Source organism: Aspergillus affinis (assembly GCF_023601865.1).
Source record: "Aspergillus affinis strain CMG 70 chromosome Unknown NODE_101_length_133790_cov_87_718023, whole genome shotgun sequence".
NCBI classification, from domain to species: Eukaryota; Fungi; Ascomycota; class Eurotiomycetes; order Eurotiales; family Aspergillaceae; genus Aspergillus; species Aspergillus affinis.
The window spans coordinates 10,951-27,011 of NW_026515882.1; the positions used below are offsets into that span (position 1 = coordinate 10,951).

The 16,061-nt window shown below is 50.8% G+C and overlaps 4 protein-coding genes across 4 annotated transcripts; all 4 read right to left on the reverse strand.

Moving 5' to 3' along the window:
* Positions 1-1,504, reverse strand: KD926_000046 (uncharacterized protein; the record flags this gene model as incomplete). The annotated part of the gene is made up of 4 exons (XM_053103964.1): positions 1-381; positions 472-792; positions 851-1,348; positions 1,436-1,504. The coding sequence occupies 4 exons, from the start codon at positions 1,502-1,504 to the stop codon at positions 1-3; spliced, it is 1,269 nt and encodes a 422-aa protein (XP_052952686.1).
* A 5,154-nt stretch (positions 1,505-6,658) lies between these two features.
* Positions 6,659-9,206, reverse strand: KD926_000047 (Rad21/Rec8 N terminal domain protein; the record flags this gene model as incomplete). The annotated part of the gene is made up of 7 exons (XM_053103965.1): positions 6,659-7,405; positions 7,468-8,046; positions 8,099-8,585; positions 8,662-8,796; positions 8,861-9,001; positions 9,061-9,097; positions 9,188-9,206. The coding sequence occupies 7 exons, from the start codon at positions 9,204-9,206 to the stop codon at positions 6,659-6,661; spliced, it is 2,145 nt and encodes a 714-aa protein (XP_052952687.1).
* A 1,083-nt stretch (positions 9,207-10,289) lies between these two features.
* Positions 10,290-13,117, reverse strand: argEF (bifunctional acetylglutamate kinase/N-acetyl-gamma-glutamyl-phosphate reductase; the record flags this gene model as incomplete). The annotated part of the gene is made up of 3 exons (XM_053103966.1): positions 10,290-10,345; positions 10,398-10,638; positions 10,697-13,117. 3 exons carry the CDS (start codon positions 13,115-13,117, stop codon positions 10,290-10,292), a joined length of 2,718 nt encoding a protein of 905 aa, XP_052952688.1.
* A 1,519-nt stretch (positions 13,118-14,636) lies between these two features.
* Positions 14,637-15,412, reverse strand: KD926_000049 (SNAP receptor SNC2; the record flags this gene model as incomplete). The annotated part of the gene is made up of 3 exons (XM_053103967.1): positions 14,637-14,722; positions 14,847-15,078; positions 15,311-15,412. 3 exons carry the CDS (start codon positions 15,410-15,412, stop codon positions 14,637-14,639), a joined length of 420 nt encoding a protein of 139 aa, XP_052952689.1.
* Positions 15,413-16,061: the final 649 nt, after the last annotated feature.

A 16,061-nucleotide genomic window follows, 5' to 3' on the forward strand; every position in this document is an offset into this window, starting at 1 on the left:
TCAATTGACGCGGAAAGCATCGAAGATGACTGCTTTGGGGTTAGCATCATGCGAGTATCCGGTGAGTTGAGCAGGGAATAACCAACCTTCATGGCCTCTGCGGCAGCCACTGCCAATCCACATTAAGGTGTTCAAGAATGCATAACGTTCATCACCTGTTTCCATAGAGAGGTTTACCCGGTACTTATAGGTATTAGGATTAATAGCGTCTGCCGCGTTGGGGTCATTAACCTTGTCCAGAACGTCTTTCGCACCCGTTAACCATCCGCTGGTCTTTACAATGATATACGCCGGCGGCTCGTCGGAAGTCTGAAGCATGTAGCTGGCCCGCAGACTAGTGGTGGACTCCTTGGTCACGATCTGAGAGTCCTGGCCTCCCGGCTGTTGACAGTTTTAGCAGTTGTCCGCTTTGTAGACACATAGGGTGGTCCTTTCTTGACGCGGGACTGGAAGGGAAGGAAGGGGACTCACCAAGATAACGCCCTTGCCCCATCTACCGGCCCATTGACCACCGATAAACGTCACCCAATCCCTCTGACCCCAAATACTTTGTCCGACGGAAACGCGAGGGTTCATCTTGATGCTCATGCGGAAGTCGAGTTCGAGGGACGGAGCGGGGATCTGCAGGGAGCGGGCCACGTCGCCCTCGGGGAAGGTGTGAAGGAGGTTGTTGGCGGGGATGGAATCTTTCATCACGCTGAGGTAGGTGGGACACTCGAGAAGGTGCTGACGCTGTCGGCTGGTGTTCTTCGCGCGAACCTGTTGGCAGTAGATGCATTGCACCGACAGGCACTGTTCGTCTGTCAAATTACCGTCCTCGGGGGGTATCGAGGGTGTCGGTCGTTCTTACCTTATCTTCTTCCTTCGCACGGAACTCAACAAACGCCGCGTGGACGTCGTCCAATGGGGGAGCGGGGAGACTGGAGGTGGAGGTCTTGGGCTTGGATTTGGGCGTGGCGCGCGAGGCCTGTTGCGAGGCGGACGCGGACGAGGGGGCGCCCCCCGTGGGGCCGGAGGTGGGCAAAGAGGCGCGCCCGGGCATGTTTGGCAGCGGCGTCTGCATGGGCGTCGCGTGGGGAGCCACGCCGTTCGACATCATGGGTCCGTTGGGAGTTTGCATGGCCGCGGCACTGGGGCCGGTGCCCGGAGCGGCAGTCGCGGTGCCATTGGGGGTGGGAGGAAATCCGTTGGCGGCGATACCGTTCGGGGCGGACGGGGTGGTCTGGGTCTGAGGAGCCGGAGGGTTGGTATGACCGCGGAGACCCGGACACTCGAGTAGATGCTGCTTCTGACGCGAAGTGTTCTTTGCGCGTATCTGCTGGCAGTAGATGCACTGGACGGAGAGACACTGTAAAGCAGCAGGAACGGACCGGTCAGTTCATGTTTGGGTGTGGTGAAATATTACGGGAAATACGGGTAGGCCAGCTCAACGCACCTTATCGTCTTCCTTGGCGCGGAACTCGACGAACGCCGCGTGAACTTCCTGGTCGACGGTACGACCCATGTTCACGACGTAAGAATTGAATAAATCGATGGTGGATGACGTTCAAGGAGACCCGGGTTGAGAAAGAAGGTAATTCGAGATGGCCACACGCGGATGGCGGCAGGGCGATGGGAGGAGGATGGAAGGGACTTTGCAGGGGGGAGAGTGAGTGAGAGGGAGAGAGGGAGAGAGAGAGTCGGGGGAAGAGAGCAAGAGGGAGGGAAAAAGGGAAGAAAGACGAGACGAGACGGAGACCTGACGAGACGGTGGCGGTTAACTTACGCGAGCTCGTCAGGACGGAACCTTACACCACACGGCGTAATTTGCTTCCCGCACGCTGAGGCGGACCACGTCAGTGGACTGAGTAGTCACTGGTTAATTCCTTTCCCCCCCCCCCCCCTTTTTCCTTCCTGGAATCGTGATGGATGTTATTGTTCTCTTCCTCTCGAGTCCTGTCGAGTCCTGTCGACATCGACCAGTACTCCGACCGGCAGAGTGTCATTGCTGAAGGAGGCCGTAAGACGGTACGAATGCCAAACACGTAATTTCGGCTGACGCGAGCCTTGGTGCCTCAGTCAGGGAAGTCTAAATTTGTCACGCGGCACTTCCTCCTCCACCAAAAAAAAAAATTTGGGATTCCTCATTTTTCTTCCTCTCAGCGTCGGGGATGGGGCAGAGACGAACTATCGTGCACTACGCAGTACTGGATATATTCTACAGCAACCATATGATCAGACAATATGCAAATACTCCAGGTTCATATCTAGTACAAATTCTCAACACTGGTAACGAACAGTAAGGTATCCCTCGATACTCCGTACCACCAGCTGTCCGGTATGTCCTACTAGTGAGTTATACAAATACTCTATACGGCGTAAGAGTATCGAACGACGCAGTAACACCTCGTCGTATCACGTCCGGCCGGCACCGTCGGGCTGACCGAGCAGGTTCAGCTGTCTCTTCGGTTTCGGTCTGGAGGGCTGAGAATCTGGTGATTTGACGAGGACTTGTTTCTGTCGATCCAAGACCCCAGGAGCACCGCCACGGGGATCGCGTGTTTTTGTGGCTGCCTGTTGGGGCTAAACCGAGGTGTTCAGTGGTCGGTGTTCAGTGTTCACCACGTCGCTGAGCGGTCGCGTGCCCGAAGATCAAGCTTGGTATGATGTTGATCAACAGAATACTCGATGCAGGCTGCAGCACGGAGATAAGAGGAGATACTCAGCTGTACTGGCGGTTTTTCTGGTTCGTTAGGATTGAATTGATTGAAACTGGATGGAATGACGGGTATTACTGCCCGGTGTACCGTACTCCGTACATGGTATGGCCCGAAAATGACGGTGACGGGGATATTCGGTACTCGGTACATTCTCGATCTATAGAACCAACACTCGCCTACAATATATAGTTCTGTTCGGTTGGCAACACAAGGAACTGCGGCTGCGCTGGCTGATTCCCCCGACTCATTCTTCGATACATGATTTCAATTCCACCAACAAAACAAAACACATGGCCATGGTCTACGAAATGTTTGCCAGTTTAGCATGGCAAGAGATGGAGGCGTTGAGCCAGGAAGGACCGGGCTCAGCGAAGTGTCGTAGGAGCGAATCGCGCATGTACATATATGTAGCAGCGTTGATGTCCATATAACACTGAGAGGTAGAGACAATATCACAAAGACCCAACTATCATTCTACCCTATTGTGTTGTACGTTTAGCCTTCTTTCCCCGCTCCGTAGTCGATCCTGGCTCTGTTGGAGGCTTGTGTCAACATGCATGAGGATTATGAAGGATCACCCCATCTTCCTTAAGACCGTGGCTCCACGCTGAATTAGTCTTTCTTAGTGTGATTTGAGGGTCTAGGAATATGAGATTTCAGAGTTAGTAGGCCTGGAAATTGAAGAAATCGATTGAATTACTTGATCAACTATCTAGGGATCGAATAAGAAGACCCATCTATACGTTTAGACCGCATGTGCCTTGGATGATCGCCATTTTCATTCATTTAGAGCGAAAATCATTTTTCATTTCGCTAGAGTCCTGAACTAAATCTGTAGTGTAATCTATGTAGAGGACCGCCGCGGAGGAGATATCGATCATTATTAGGTGTTGTATACATGGAATTGACGTTGTCCAATCACTCCTCCTTAATCGTTTCGGGATTGGACGCGGCCCGGGCGACTTTGGGGTGTTCACCCGCCGTCAACATACGCCACATCAAGCCCCCTGCCTTCGGGGCGTGAAAGCCGTGGCTGGCTTCCCACTAGAGTCATTTCATACATTTACTCGCCACCTCCCTCCCCTCCCCTCACATACAGAAAACACGCACACACATATCACGTCGCTATCCGAGATGCCAGCTCAATCCCACCGACTAGGAGTTCCTATTGAACTAGATATCCACCTTTCGACGTTCTTTCTGCGTGCTATGCAGAGAACCTACAACTGTTAGATCACGTATTCTAGATACTTCCATTTTTTTTTTTTTTTTTTTCTTTTTCTCAGAGCCTTTTGCTCGTCTAACCTGTCGGTAGACACGAGTCAGGATCACCAATCGTCATACCTCTGGGTTGTATTTCATGAAGTGTGCTACGATGTTCTCGAAACGAGCTACGAGCCCTCCAAGATGCCTACCTCTGAAGATCTGCAAAGGTTTGGCGATGCAACCAGGTCCGCTTATGACTGTCAACATACCGAGCATAGAGACAGCATGTCGGTATCGGAAGGGCTCCTTAGCAAGTACACGAGAGGAATCTTTCAAAACGGCTTTATACAAGAATTATTGGGGCGATTACCCGCTGAAATACTGATGGAGATCGTTGAATCAATTAGCCCCTGTTGGTACTTGACTGTTCTTGGTGAGATGCGTCGATTGAATGAAGTTCTGAGAGAAACCGGTGGAGCACAGAGTCAGAAGGTGAGGTTGAATTCGGAGATGTGGATGTCCAAAATCGAATACCGCGGGGTATCTTATGTGGCACGGCTCAGCGACAAACCGCTCGAATCGACAAGCATTCCCGAGCAATACCATATCAAGTTACCTGATAATATCAGAAAAAATGTTCTATCGGTTGACTGTATTGGTATACGTGGGATGCAATTCGTTGATCACCAAACGAATCCCTCACGGGATGGGTCGCCATGGTATGAGATTCTGGACGTAAGAGACACTGATTCAGAGGTCTATGTGGAGTCTGGTGTATGGGTCCCCTAGCGTTTATAGGAACAGAAACTAACATAAACAGGGCCTTTTTATGAGGAGCATCGAACTCGGCTCAAGTAATCCATCTATATTCCGCCTGAGTTTCACCCATGGAATTTTGACCAAGCCCTACAACATTCCCGCCTGGATTATCTAAAAATCGACTCCCACGTTAGAGGTATCCTTGTCTGCTGTGCCAATGGTAGGAATGCTGGAATCCCACGGGTTTTCGGGCCCATTGAAAGCATATAGACAGTTCGTCGACTTGATAAATCGACGGTTGAGCATTATGCGCAAATACTGGATCTATTGCCCTCTCAACAGACATGAATTTATCGAAGCGGCTTGGATCCGGAAAGTCAAGGTTTGCCAGGTAGTAACCGCCGACCCTATCTTGGTAGTAAGTCGCTCTGCCTCTCCCTCCGTTCCCTTTCCTGGTCCACGCCTAACTCACCCAAGCTCCGAACGTCACTAGGGAGAACCGTTACATTCGGGCCTCAATTCTGAGCCGATACCATCCATAAATACGAGTATCACCCGTTGGTCAAGGATGGCGATGGTGCTATCTCATCTTTCATGGCAGATTAGATCCAGCCATAAGGTACATTTCTGAGTTTGGAGTGACCTGCAACAGCCAACATCAGGTCGGGTTGATGGAGTCACCGCCTGTGGAAACGGGTCCACGCTTCGAACCCCCAGCAGACCCTCCTGGTCAAGGCTCGGTAGTGCGTTATTGGTATATGACACAGGCATCTCCAAGGTCTCGCGAAGATACAAGTATACAGGGATATGGAAAAGCCTCATCATCCATGTCTGGGTCTTCTACTTTCCTATAGCGATGGACATGTTGAATCATTAGGGCAGGTGCGACGGGATTGTGATCGTGATCGTGATCATAGCCAGGAGGTTCTGGCACCTCTATACGTCCAGATCGGTGCTGTTGGTGGACGAGAGTACATTAAGGACTTCCGAAGTGGCGCACCTAGCACTGAATCCGATGTGCAAAAGATACCAGATCATGGAACCATCGTTTGGTGGCTTAGCCGCGGCCGTGACAGAATAATCATCTATGATGATTAGGTACAATGTAAGAGGCAGCTGCAAATGATGATCTCAATAAAATAATATGATTATGAGAAACCAACTCTCTGGAGATAAACAACGAATGCCTCGATTATCATCATTTCTTCTATCCGTTTTCACTGTCTAGTTACTTCTATCCCTGATGGAAACTCTTTTCTTCAAGGTCTGCCCTTCGAGCAGTTTGAAGCCTTCATGTCTTCCAAATACTTGGGAAGTACACGATGACGTGGTTGGATTTGAAGCTGCTCCTGCCACCATTTACCTTTTTACCTATGTTCATAGGATACGGAATACGAGGAAGCTTTTTGAGGACATATGTCCAGTAATTCATTTTTCGTTATATCTTGTAAGAATGTAGCATACAACACATTAGAGAAAAAAAAGACAAAGTAACAGGAAAGGGACCGTGAAAAGAAAGAGCCCGCGATAAATATGAGAATAGGAGCAGAAATTAGAAAACATAGAGGCACATCGCTGAGATACCATGATAGATTGGAAAGATTGAATGAGAAGGGCACCGAGCGTCAAGTGCTATCGTAGATAAGAAAGATGAAAGAACAGAAAAGACGAAAAGATCAAGCCACCCATGAATTAGAGGACCAATAGAAGAAAATGAATCACTGAAAAGAAACTTCCATGTTGTTTACTCTGACAGAATCTTGTGTTCGTTTTTGCTTTGTTAGTTGGTGCAGGTCATAGACCGAGTTTAATAAATTAATGGATAATGGATAAAGGGCGGATAATAAGCATATTAAATACCGCAAATAGCGTAGAAATAATCCTTAGAAAACGAAATCTGGTCAAGTTGTACTCGCACATGCAGGGTATCGTGTTGTGTTGTGTAGGTTAATAAATCGTAGTAAGGACTCAGAGATTGTTGAGAGTCCCATCTTCTATGCCAGTCGCAGGAATATCTCTCCATAATCGTATTTAGCACCGTACTCCTCGGTGGTCAGATCAGTACAAGCATCCTGTCTAACAGAAAGGATACCCTTAGTTGCGAGGGCAAGGGTATGTGCGAGGCCGTGGGTCGCGACGGCACGGGAGGTTTTTCTATGCGGGAGCAGAGTCGAAAAAGGTAGGCCTTTCAACTGGATGGATGGATCCGCGTCTGCCTGTACCTGGTCCTCTTCAGTCGATTTCATACTCAAGTCCTCGATTTTCTTCATGACGAATTCGAGGAAGTTCAAGCTGTCTTGATCCAGGTTTGATTGTATGATTCGTTCTCGAAGAGGGAGGGGAGGGTCTCTCATTGGTTCCTTGCCTTTGTTTGAGCCAGTGGTGTCGAGGTCCATGGGCATTGCAGTTGCGTAATCGTCGGCGTGGAGTTCGGTCTGGAGGTAATGGCTCAGGTCGAAGTCTTCGAGCTCGTTGTCTCCGAAACCAGGAAGTCCTTCTATGTCGGGTGGATAGCCGCGTCCGGCGAGGGGGCTGGCATTGGTCAAACGGCTCCGTTGTAGTCCCAGTCCTGAAGGTTCGCCAAATCCGTGGGAAGAAAAGTCACTGACGCTTCCTAGTCCGCGGAAGATGTTCGCGGTGACGGAGCCGTGGTGGGAGCTTTGGACAGATGCGGTGATGTTCCAGGGCATGATCGAGCTGTCCTCACGGATGACTGAGGCTTGACGGCCGATTTCAACTTCCTATAGATATTAAATCTATTAGTAACGGGTTGATGGTCCATATTATGTGGTAGGTCGCAGACCTCTTGCCAGTTAATAACGCCATCATCGTCACCACGACCAACTTGCTCTTCGAGCTCTTCTCTTGCGCGCACGCGGCGTGATTCCGATTCCACATCGCCATTTTTGCCTGCTGGACGACCACGTTTGCGTTTCTTAGGCATACCCAAAGGGCTTAAATTATCATATAGCTCTTCACCCGAGAAAAGCTGCAGAGGGTGGGCAAACTGGGTGACACCCACACCTATACCGACGGAGCCGATTCCCTTACCGAAAACCCAGAAGGCTGCGTTTTCCTTGGCCTGGAGGGAAATCTGGTTCTGCTGGCGCTGCTCCAAAGCAGAAGCCATGTTGTGCAAGTATTTATCCATCTGGTTTACTAGCTCGGTATTTTGCAACACAGTCGAAGAGTCTAGAGGTATCAGTTGAATGGGTCGTCGTCGTGGCTGGCGCATTGTGGCCTCAGCTGCATCTGGACGGATATCCATTTCGTCTCTTCCTTCGGCTGCAGTCTGGTGCTCGATAGATTGCCGAATATCTGCTTCTGGGGTATGAGCTCGGTCTTCGAGATTGAGGACTATATCGTCGTTCATGTTCATGAGCTAGCACAGCGTCTTGTTAGATAACTTCCAGTGTAAAAGTCCAGATACTAACTTGATCATCACCAAAGATATCATCCACTGTGATATCTCCCTGTGCAACGATTGTAGGTGTTTCCAACCTGCGTTCACTCTGCTGTCTAACTTCACCTCGGAGATGAGGTCCTCCCAGCTCAACGATATTTCCATCTTCATCAAACTCAAAGTCAGGTTGAAGCAGGATCCCTTGTTCTTCACCAAGGGCAGAGACCGCAAGTCTCGCAAAGTCTGTGCTTCGTTGCACAGAGCCCACATCAGTCTCCGAGCCAAATCTCACCAGATCTCCCATCATTATATCCGCGGAGGAAAAGCTGAGCTGCAGGCTGGTGTTGCGCGAGATAGCGGACTGGCTGAGGTCTGGAGTTCTGGGCCACTCGAGATCGGAGTCCTGATTTGTCTCTGCGTCAAACGCAATTATCCATTTCGATAGATCGATATCCATTCCGGGAATGTCATTTTCGGGCGCAAATGAGGGATCGTAAGGAAGGATCAGTTGATCTGGTCTAGGGAGAAACTATTGTTTGAGAATACTGTCGCACCGAAAAAGGTAATCAGAAGAAGGTAACGAAAACCATTTACCTAGCCTTGCCAGCTAATGGATCCAGTCCTCCCCCCGGTACAACTCGCAACATCACTTTCATTCTATCATGCATCGTCTGGACGTCCATCAGTGCATAGCCGCATTGCTGATTGTACACCTTTGAAACGCCATATCTGAGACACAAGAGTTAGCATCCGTAACCCCGAATCCATCCAACCTGGTGAGAATGTCACCTACAGCAAATTTCCTTGAAGTCTCAATGCCATTGGCGCCGCAGGGTCCATGATGACGTTGCAGGCTTTAGGAACGTCAACGTCCAGTATCGCTTTTCTGTTGAGCTTCTTCGTAATGGATCTTGGTCCTAGCGTTGCGACCAGCCTATGCAACAAACGGTCTATTGTTAGATAACAACTCCTAGGTTGTGGAGGATCACTCACCATATCGTAGCGACACCGTGTTCGGGAGAGGTGAGTACTGTTGGAAACAGCAAGTTTAGTGGCCCATGCATCGATATTTTCTCTGCTATAAAATGATACAATATGCAAGGAGCGAGTCTGGACCTACTTTCGTGACTGTAAAACATTTTGGCTGTCTTATTCTCGGTCTAAGCGCAGTCGTGGACCGTCTTGTCTCGTCACTCACAACTTGAACACTCAACTAACGCGAGGACGAGAGGGTAAGATACATGGGGTCAGGTCAAGCGATTCAAGGAGAAGCGAAAACCAGTCATCCAAGTCTCAGACCCAAATCGGTATCTTAATTTGATAAATGTGTCGATTGGGGGAGAGAGGCCGAGACTTCGACAGACTGGGGGCTTGTATAGAAAAGAAGTCCGAGGAATGGGTAAGATTGATGGATATGAAAGATCTCCAAGTGTAGGGGTGAAAGACTAAATTGCAAGGATGAAAAGGGAAATGTAAAGACTGGTCGGTGTTGAAGGTATTTCGTGGGAAGTGAGCTGAGAGAGGGTCCGGGGCAGTGTCTGTTTAGGAAGGCCACCAATTGCCAGACAAACCAAAGACAAACATCTTTAACCCTCGGTGTCGGGAAGCATCCTACTCTCAAAATTACTACAGTACTGACATTTCGCCCTGGCAAGAATTATTTACGTAAGAAACCCTGTGAGTCAAAAAGCCTCAAATGAGCGCATTGCAAAGATGCAACAAAGACTAGTATATCCCAAGAACAAAAGTACACAGGTAAAGAAAGCTTTTCGATTCCTCCCTCTATGTTCTGCAGCTCACAGCGCCGAAAATAACATTGGCCAACGAGATATAGAAAAGGCTCCCATTAAACGCAGGCCGAAAGACTAGAACAATAAAAGAGAATCAAACATTTGCAGACAGCAGATAGGGTTCTATAGACTGAGAATCCAAGTGAAGGTGATAGATAGATATAAATAGGATAGAGACATGGCAAGGTTGACTATGAAAATGGATGCAAAGAGGCGACCCTCTTGGAGATCATGTCCAACCCATAGCAACTGGCTGAGATGCACACGGGGTATGAGACACGCAGAAAAGATAAAGAGAAAAGGGTACTCAGGATACGGGTACCTAACAATGCTTCTTCGGTTTAAAGAAAAACAAACAGGCCCCAATTCTTCATACACGTACCCTTCGACAGTCAGTTATACGTGGTGCGTTTTCTACCGAAACGCAATACTTTAATCCAGGGGAATTCCCTCATACTCGCTGTATCCGAGGGCCAGGTTCATGTTTTCTAGAGAATTGTTAGCGCGATGCATTGGAAAAGTACCAGGTAGAAGACTTACGCAGACACTGAGTAGCTGCGCCCTTCAACAAGTTGTCAATGGTGGCACAAATAACAACCCGATCGCCATCCTTGTTAACGCCGAAGCCGCCGACTTCGACGCCGTGACGACCGGCAATGTCCTTAACAAGAGGGGGTTCGCCGGTAATCTTGACAAGCTTCTCGCCGGCGTAACGTTCCTGGTAAAGGTTGCGGATATCACGAGAGGTCATTTTTTGATTCAGGGGAATGCTGATGGTGTGCTACAAAAAGAGATAATTAGTTTATTTGGGCAAAGACAACACGAGATAGAATGCTTACGGAGATGCCCTGGAACCAGACCGCAACGTGAGGGATAAAGGCAACGCTGGTTCCGAGTTGAGCGCTGATCTCTTTTTCGTGGATGTGACCAGTCAAGCTGTAGGGGACGATGTTATTGGTAAGGAACTCGACATCGTTCTTAGGGCTTGGCTTGGTACCAGCTCCCGAGTATCCAGAGACGCCGAAAGTAGTGGGCTGGCCACCGAGGAAGGAAACAAGAGGAGCAATTCCAATCTGGGCCGCGGTGGCGTAGCAGCCGGGGTTGGCAATGCGAGTGGCCTGAGCAATGGTGGAGCGGCTGACCAGCTCGGGAAGTCCGTAGGTCCAGTTGGGGTCGAATCGGTAGTCAGCACTCAGATCAACAATGACGTTGCCCTTCTCAGAGCCTTGGTTCACGGCGTTGACGAAGGGCGCACAGATGCCGTTGGGCAGGGCCATCACCCAGCAGTCAACGTCGCCATTTTCCGACATGCGCTTGACGTCTTCGGGGCTCAGGTTTTCGTAGATGATCTCGCGCTTGTCATAATCTTCCAACTTCTTGCCGGCCAGCTCGCGAGACGAAACGTGGCGCAGATCCAGGTGAGGGTGGGCATTTATGAGTTTGATGAGATTCTGGCCGGTGTATCCCCGGGCACCAATAAGAGCAACCTTAGAGGGCTGGGTGTTGGACATGTTCTTCTCGCCCAGAGGAGGGTTGGGATTCGTCGTAGCATAAGTGCGAACGGTAGTCACGGGCACGGTAGGGCGGGCAGAGCGAGCAGTACGCAGTGCGTTACCGGTCGAGAAGGCACGGCGCTGTTCAGTCGAAGCACCGCTAGCGCCGAATCCCTTGCCAATGTTGGTGGCAGCCTGGGCGGCCCGGTGCAGTCGCGATTCGAGGTTGATGTCACCGAACATCTGACGGCCATTCTGGTTGAACTCCTGGACCAGCTGCTTGACTTCATCACCGCTCTCGATGCCATACCAGAAGAGAACTTCGCCCTCACGGCTGAGGCTACCGTCGGCCTTGTCAAAGAACCAGGTCAGGTTCTCATCGTCCTCCTTAACCGTCCACACCAGCTTGGGGAAATCCTTCTTGATGGACGCAAAAACGTTGTCAGCCACATTGGTCAACCATCCCGACTTGGTAATGGTGAAGGTGGCCAGGTGGGCCAGAGAAGTAACGGCATCCTTCTGGGGAGGCAGGACCACGGCCAAAGCCTCCATAGGCTCGTCGTAGTAGACCTTGAAGTCGCGCTCCTGGAGTCCCTCGACATAGCGGTCGACTGTAGCCCGGGCATCCAGACCCTCTCGGTCACGAACCAAGACATCCTTCAGCTTTTCCAGATCCTCGAACTCGTAGAGAGAAGTTTTGGTGTGCACCTTGTTACCACGGCGGATCAGGGTACCGGCACCGGAATCAGTGAAGAGCTCCTTCTGCAAATCGGCGGGGTGGATGATCGCAACGCTGGAGGTACGAGGAAGGTCGCTGAGAAGATCCTTCATCTCCTTGATCTTCAGGCGGGTGCCATGGCGCACCCACCACTGGCTCATCAGATGCTCATATTCCTCGTCCAGGTTGATCGCGGAGATCTTCTCGCCGGTGTCGCCGTTGAAAAGTCCACCCTTCTCGGCAAGGTAGACAATCTTGAGGGGCTGGAGGGAGCGGGCCAGCTCACCTGCGGCCACATCCGCGTTGACGTTGAGAATCTGGCCATCGGGGGTTTCGGCCATGGAAGTTAGAATGGGGAGACAGCCCGCCTCAATTGCGGACTCAATTGGAGTCTTGTTCACTCCGTTAATCTTACCGACGAGGTTGTATCGTTCCTTGTCAAGATAGTCGGCCGAGAAAACACCAGCGGTGATAGGGCGGGCGCGCACACCCATGCGCTCCAATTCCTCGATCAGTTTCAGGTTCTCCTCCAAAAACAGCTTGCGGGCGAGAGCCAGGGTCTTGCCGTCGGTAACCCGGATACCATCCTCGAATTGTGGCTCCACGCCGGCCTCCTCCAGCATGCGATTCAGCTGGGGCCCGGCACCGTGAACGACGATGGGGTAGAGTCCGACATGGTTGAGGAACGCGAGGGCGGACGAAAGAGTGTGAAGGTGTTCAGTGATGATGGCACCGCCAACCTTGATGACGGCAAACTGTTGGGAGGAGACGGAGGTGAAGTGCGAGAGGTACTGCTGGACTTCACGCTTGGAACCGATGTTACTCAGCAACTGGACAACGGTGGACCGGGTCGACGAGAGTTGGGGATCCGCGGCACGGGAATAGTGGCGACCCTGCAGCAACGGCACGGCAGAGGCCTTCAGGGAGTGACGAGCAGAGGCGAGTCTCGCAGGAGAAACGGCGTGCGGTGCGGAGAGCGCTCGGAGGGGCTTGCTGGTGGAAGCTCTCCGCACTGCGGTACGAAGGGAGAACATCTTGCCAGCCAGCATGCGGCAGCTTTCGCAGCTACTTGAACAAGAAGTCTGGAAGGAGTGAAGAAGGTGGTGAGTAGAGAGCAAGGAGAAAGAATATCAAAGGGTTGGTGGGAAGGAGGAGGAGGCCAAGAGTGAGTAATAAGAGTAAAGCGAGGGAAAAAAGTGTGTGGAGGTTGCGGGTTGACCGAATTGCCGCGCCCCAAAGAGTTTGGTCCTCCCAAAGATTGATTATCGGAGACGCCTCGGAGTCATAAGGTGGGTGAGCTGGGTAGACTACTCACTAGCGGCTGGTACTAGTTCGGTCGTTCGCAGCGTCACCGCCCACGACACTCTTGCGCGGTTTTTTGTGGTTCGTCTCCTCCCCCTCGCGTCAACTTCCGCGGTTGGGAGCTCCCAAAAAGAAGACTGCGTTGGATACGTTCAGGCAGCAGTTGCGGTGAGGGATTAACAGGAGACCAGTCTCGCGGTCGGGCAGAATTGGAGAAATACGTCGGGAAGAAGGAATTGCGAGGGGAAGCAGGGAAAAGAGGCGAGGGCAGGCGGCGAGCGGGGGCAAAACGTGCACTTGCCAAACTGTGCCTGAATTGGCCTTGAAGCCTTGACGCCTTGAAGGCTTGGCTGCGACTTTCGGAGCCGGAAATGGGCCTCGCCCACGACGTGACTTCAACACTTTCCGCACCGTCTACTTAAAAAAACCCTGCCGGTCCCCTCTTTTCCTCCGTCCTCGACTCGCTTCACGTAACAGAAAAAGACTGGAAGACCCTCTTCACCACCGTATCCAGCAGATCGTCCTCGACGATTTCCACATTCTCACAATCCCGGGATTATCAGATCTCGCTTCGTCCTCTTAATGGCCTACCGTGCCCCCCTCCTTGACGAATAATCGTTCGCCCAGCCTGTTTCGGATGGATCCTGGCCCCGATATAATCCTCAGATGTCATTTCGTAGTGCATTGGTCCTTCGTTATCTGATCTTTTAGCTAATGAGAATGTCTCCTCTTTATTTCCCCTAAGGACCTGGACGGTCCACTCCTCTTCATGCCGTAATGGTAGCTCGGCATGGACTACCTAAAAAAGATTTATAGTCCGGTCCGTTCTTGTAGCGCTACCCTACTTACGGTCTTGAGGATGTTACTCTACTCAAGATGTAACGCCATCCATCGGGAGGTCTCTCCGACAATGGAGACACATTATCAACATCTTCTTTTCATTTCTCTTTCTCCATTTCTTTCTATTCAAACAGCTACGATCTACGCAAGGAAAGTGATAAACGGTTTTTTTAAAAAAAAAATTCATTAGAGTTCGAGGCTAAGGAAAGACATAGGAAAGAACATAAAAAAAAGACACAAGAGCGTACTCAAACACAGGGGAGCACCGGAGTATCATTTACATCTTCACCGTCGACGAATCGTGTGACACAGCCTCATCGCAATCTCGAATCGGCTCGTAACGTCCATGGCGTATAGAGACAAGACTTTCTTTAATCGTGAAAACCAAGGCGGGCTGGGAACCCGAAGAAAAAAAGACGTAAGGTATTAAAGGCTGAAATCAAGCTTCGCAATCTCGTCAGAGAGGAACCAGTTGCAAAAAACATCCATTCCCAAGAGGATCGTGATAGTCGCTGCGCGCAGGACTTAGGTGGTTTTGACAACTGCAGAAGAGAGAGAGAGAGAGAGCTGGTTAGCGCTTCTGATCGCGTTCCTTCAGAGGACGGAGGGGTTATCTCGGGGAGCATCAAAACATACCAACAGGAACGATAATCACCACCAGCAAGATGATGACGCAGATGACCAAGCAAACGCGCATTTTCATATCTTTCCACCACATTTGCTTCCGCACGCGGTTGGCTCCTCGGCGGAAACCTTGGGCTGATGTGGCCAAGTTATCGGTCTTGTCCTGCAGCGAATCCAGACGTTCACCACGCTCCGAGACCTTGAAGATATTCGAACGCATCGTGTCGACAGTTTCTTGGATTTTCTAGTAATAGATAGAGTCAGCCGGCTGGGTTCTTATCATCTGTCTCTTTCTAGAAGTCCACAACATCTCTGGCAATTGGAGATCTTCCCGGGTCATTCCAAGCCATGATGCGCGACCATATGGGCCCACGGGCAGACTGGAGGACCTGCATAACAGCGAGATCGCTCGTAGTCCACCTAGGAATACATCTTGCGCGATATTGTGGATGAAGTCATTGAGAATCTTCACTTACTTTGTCAATTTCCCGGGTCCTAGGATCGCCATTCTGCGCGGCACTAGCGGGGGCCCCGTTGGAGCCGGAAGGAATATAAGGGTCGTAGGGTTGTTCGGACATGATGGATTCGTCGAGAGATTTAGGTGAAATAAAATCGTAGGGCCTGGTAGATCACCAGACGGCCTGGTTGAATGACACGGATACCGCTAACTTTTGCTCTCGCAGGGGAGTGGAAAAGGGGGAGGGACAAGAGGGCGAGGCTTAAAAGGGCGAGCGAAAGCGGGCCAGGAGAGACGTAAGAGGAGTTTCCGGATTCTTAAAGGGTGGATAGATGACGGGATGCGAAAGGGAGACGGTGAGGTGCAGGCTGGGGTGAAGCTGACAAGGTGTGATGAATCGCCGCCCGCCTTTGGAGCGTAACAGCCCGTCTCGGTTCGGTCGGGGAGGCAACACGTGACCCTAGCCACTCAGGATTGGGAAAGCCACGCCCAGGCAGCTATTTTCGTCGTGAAACCAATCAAAGGGGAGGCTATAAATGAAACAAAGAAAGGCGGCCCGGTACAGTCAATTCTAGAGTCCTACAAGGCCTACTTTTCCGTTGTTGACGGTCCAAAGAACTCTGCAACAAAGTCATCATTCTTTCTGACCGGTTCAAATATGACTACGATAGACCCATCTACGACACGCACACAAACAGAAGTTGCCCCGATAGCTCGGAAGAAAGCATAATAATAGTAATAACATCTGTTCTGTTAGGCACCATTCGCCG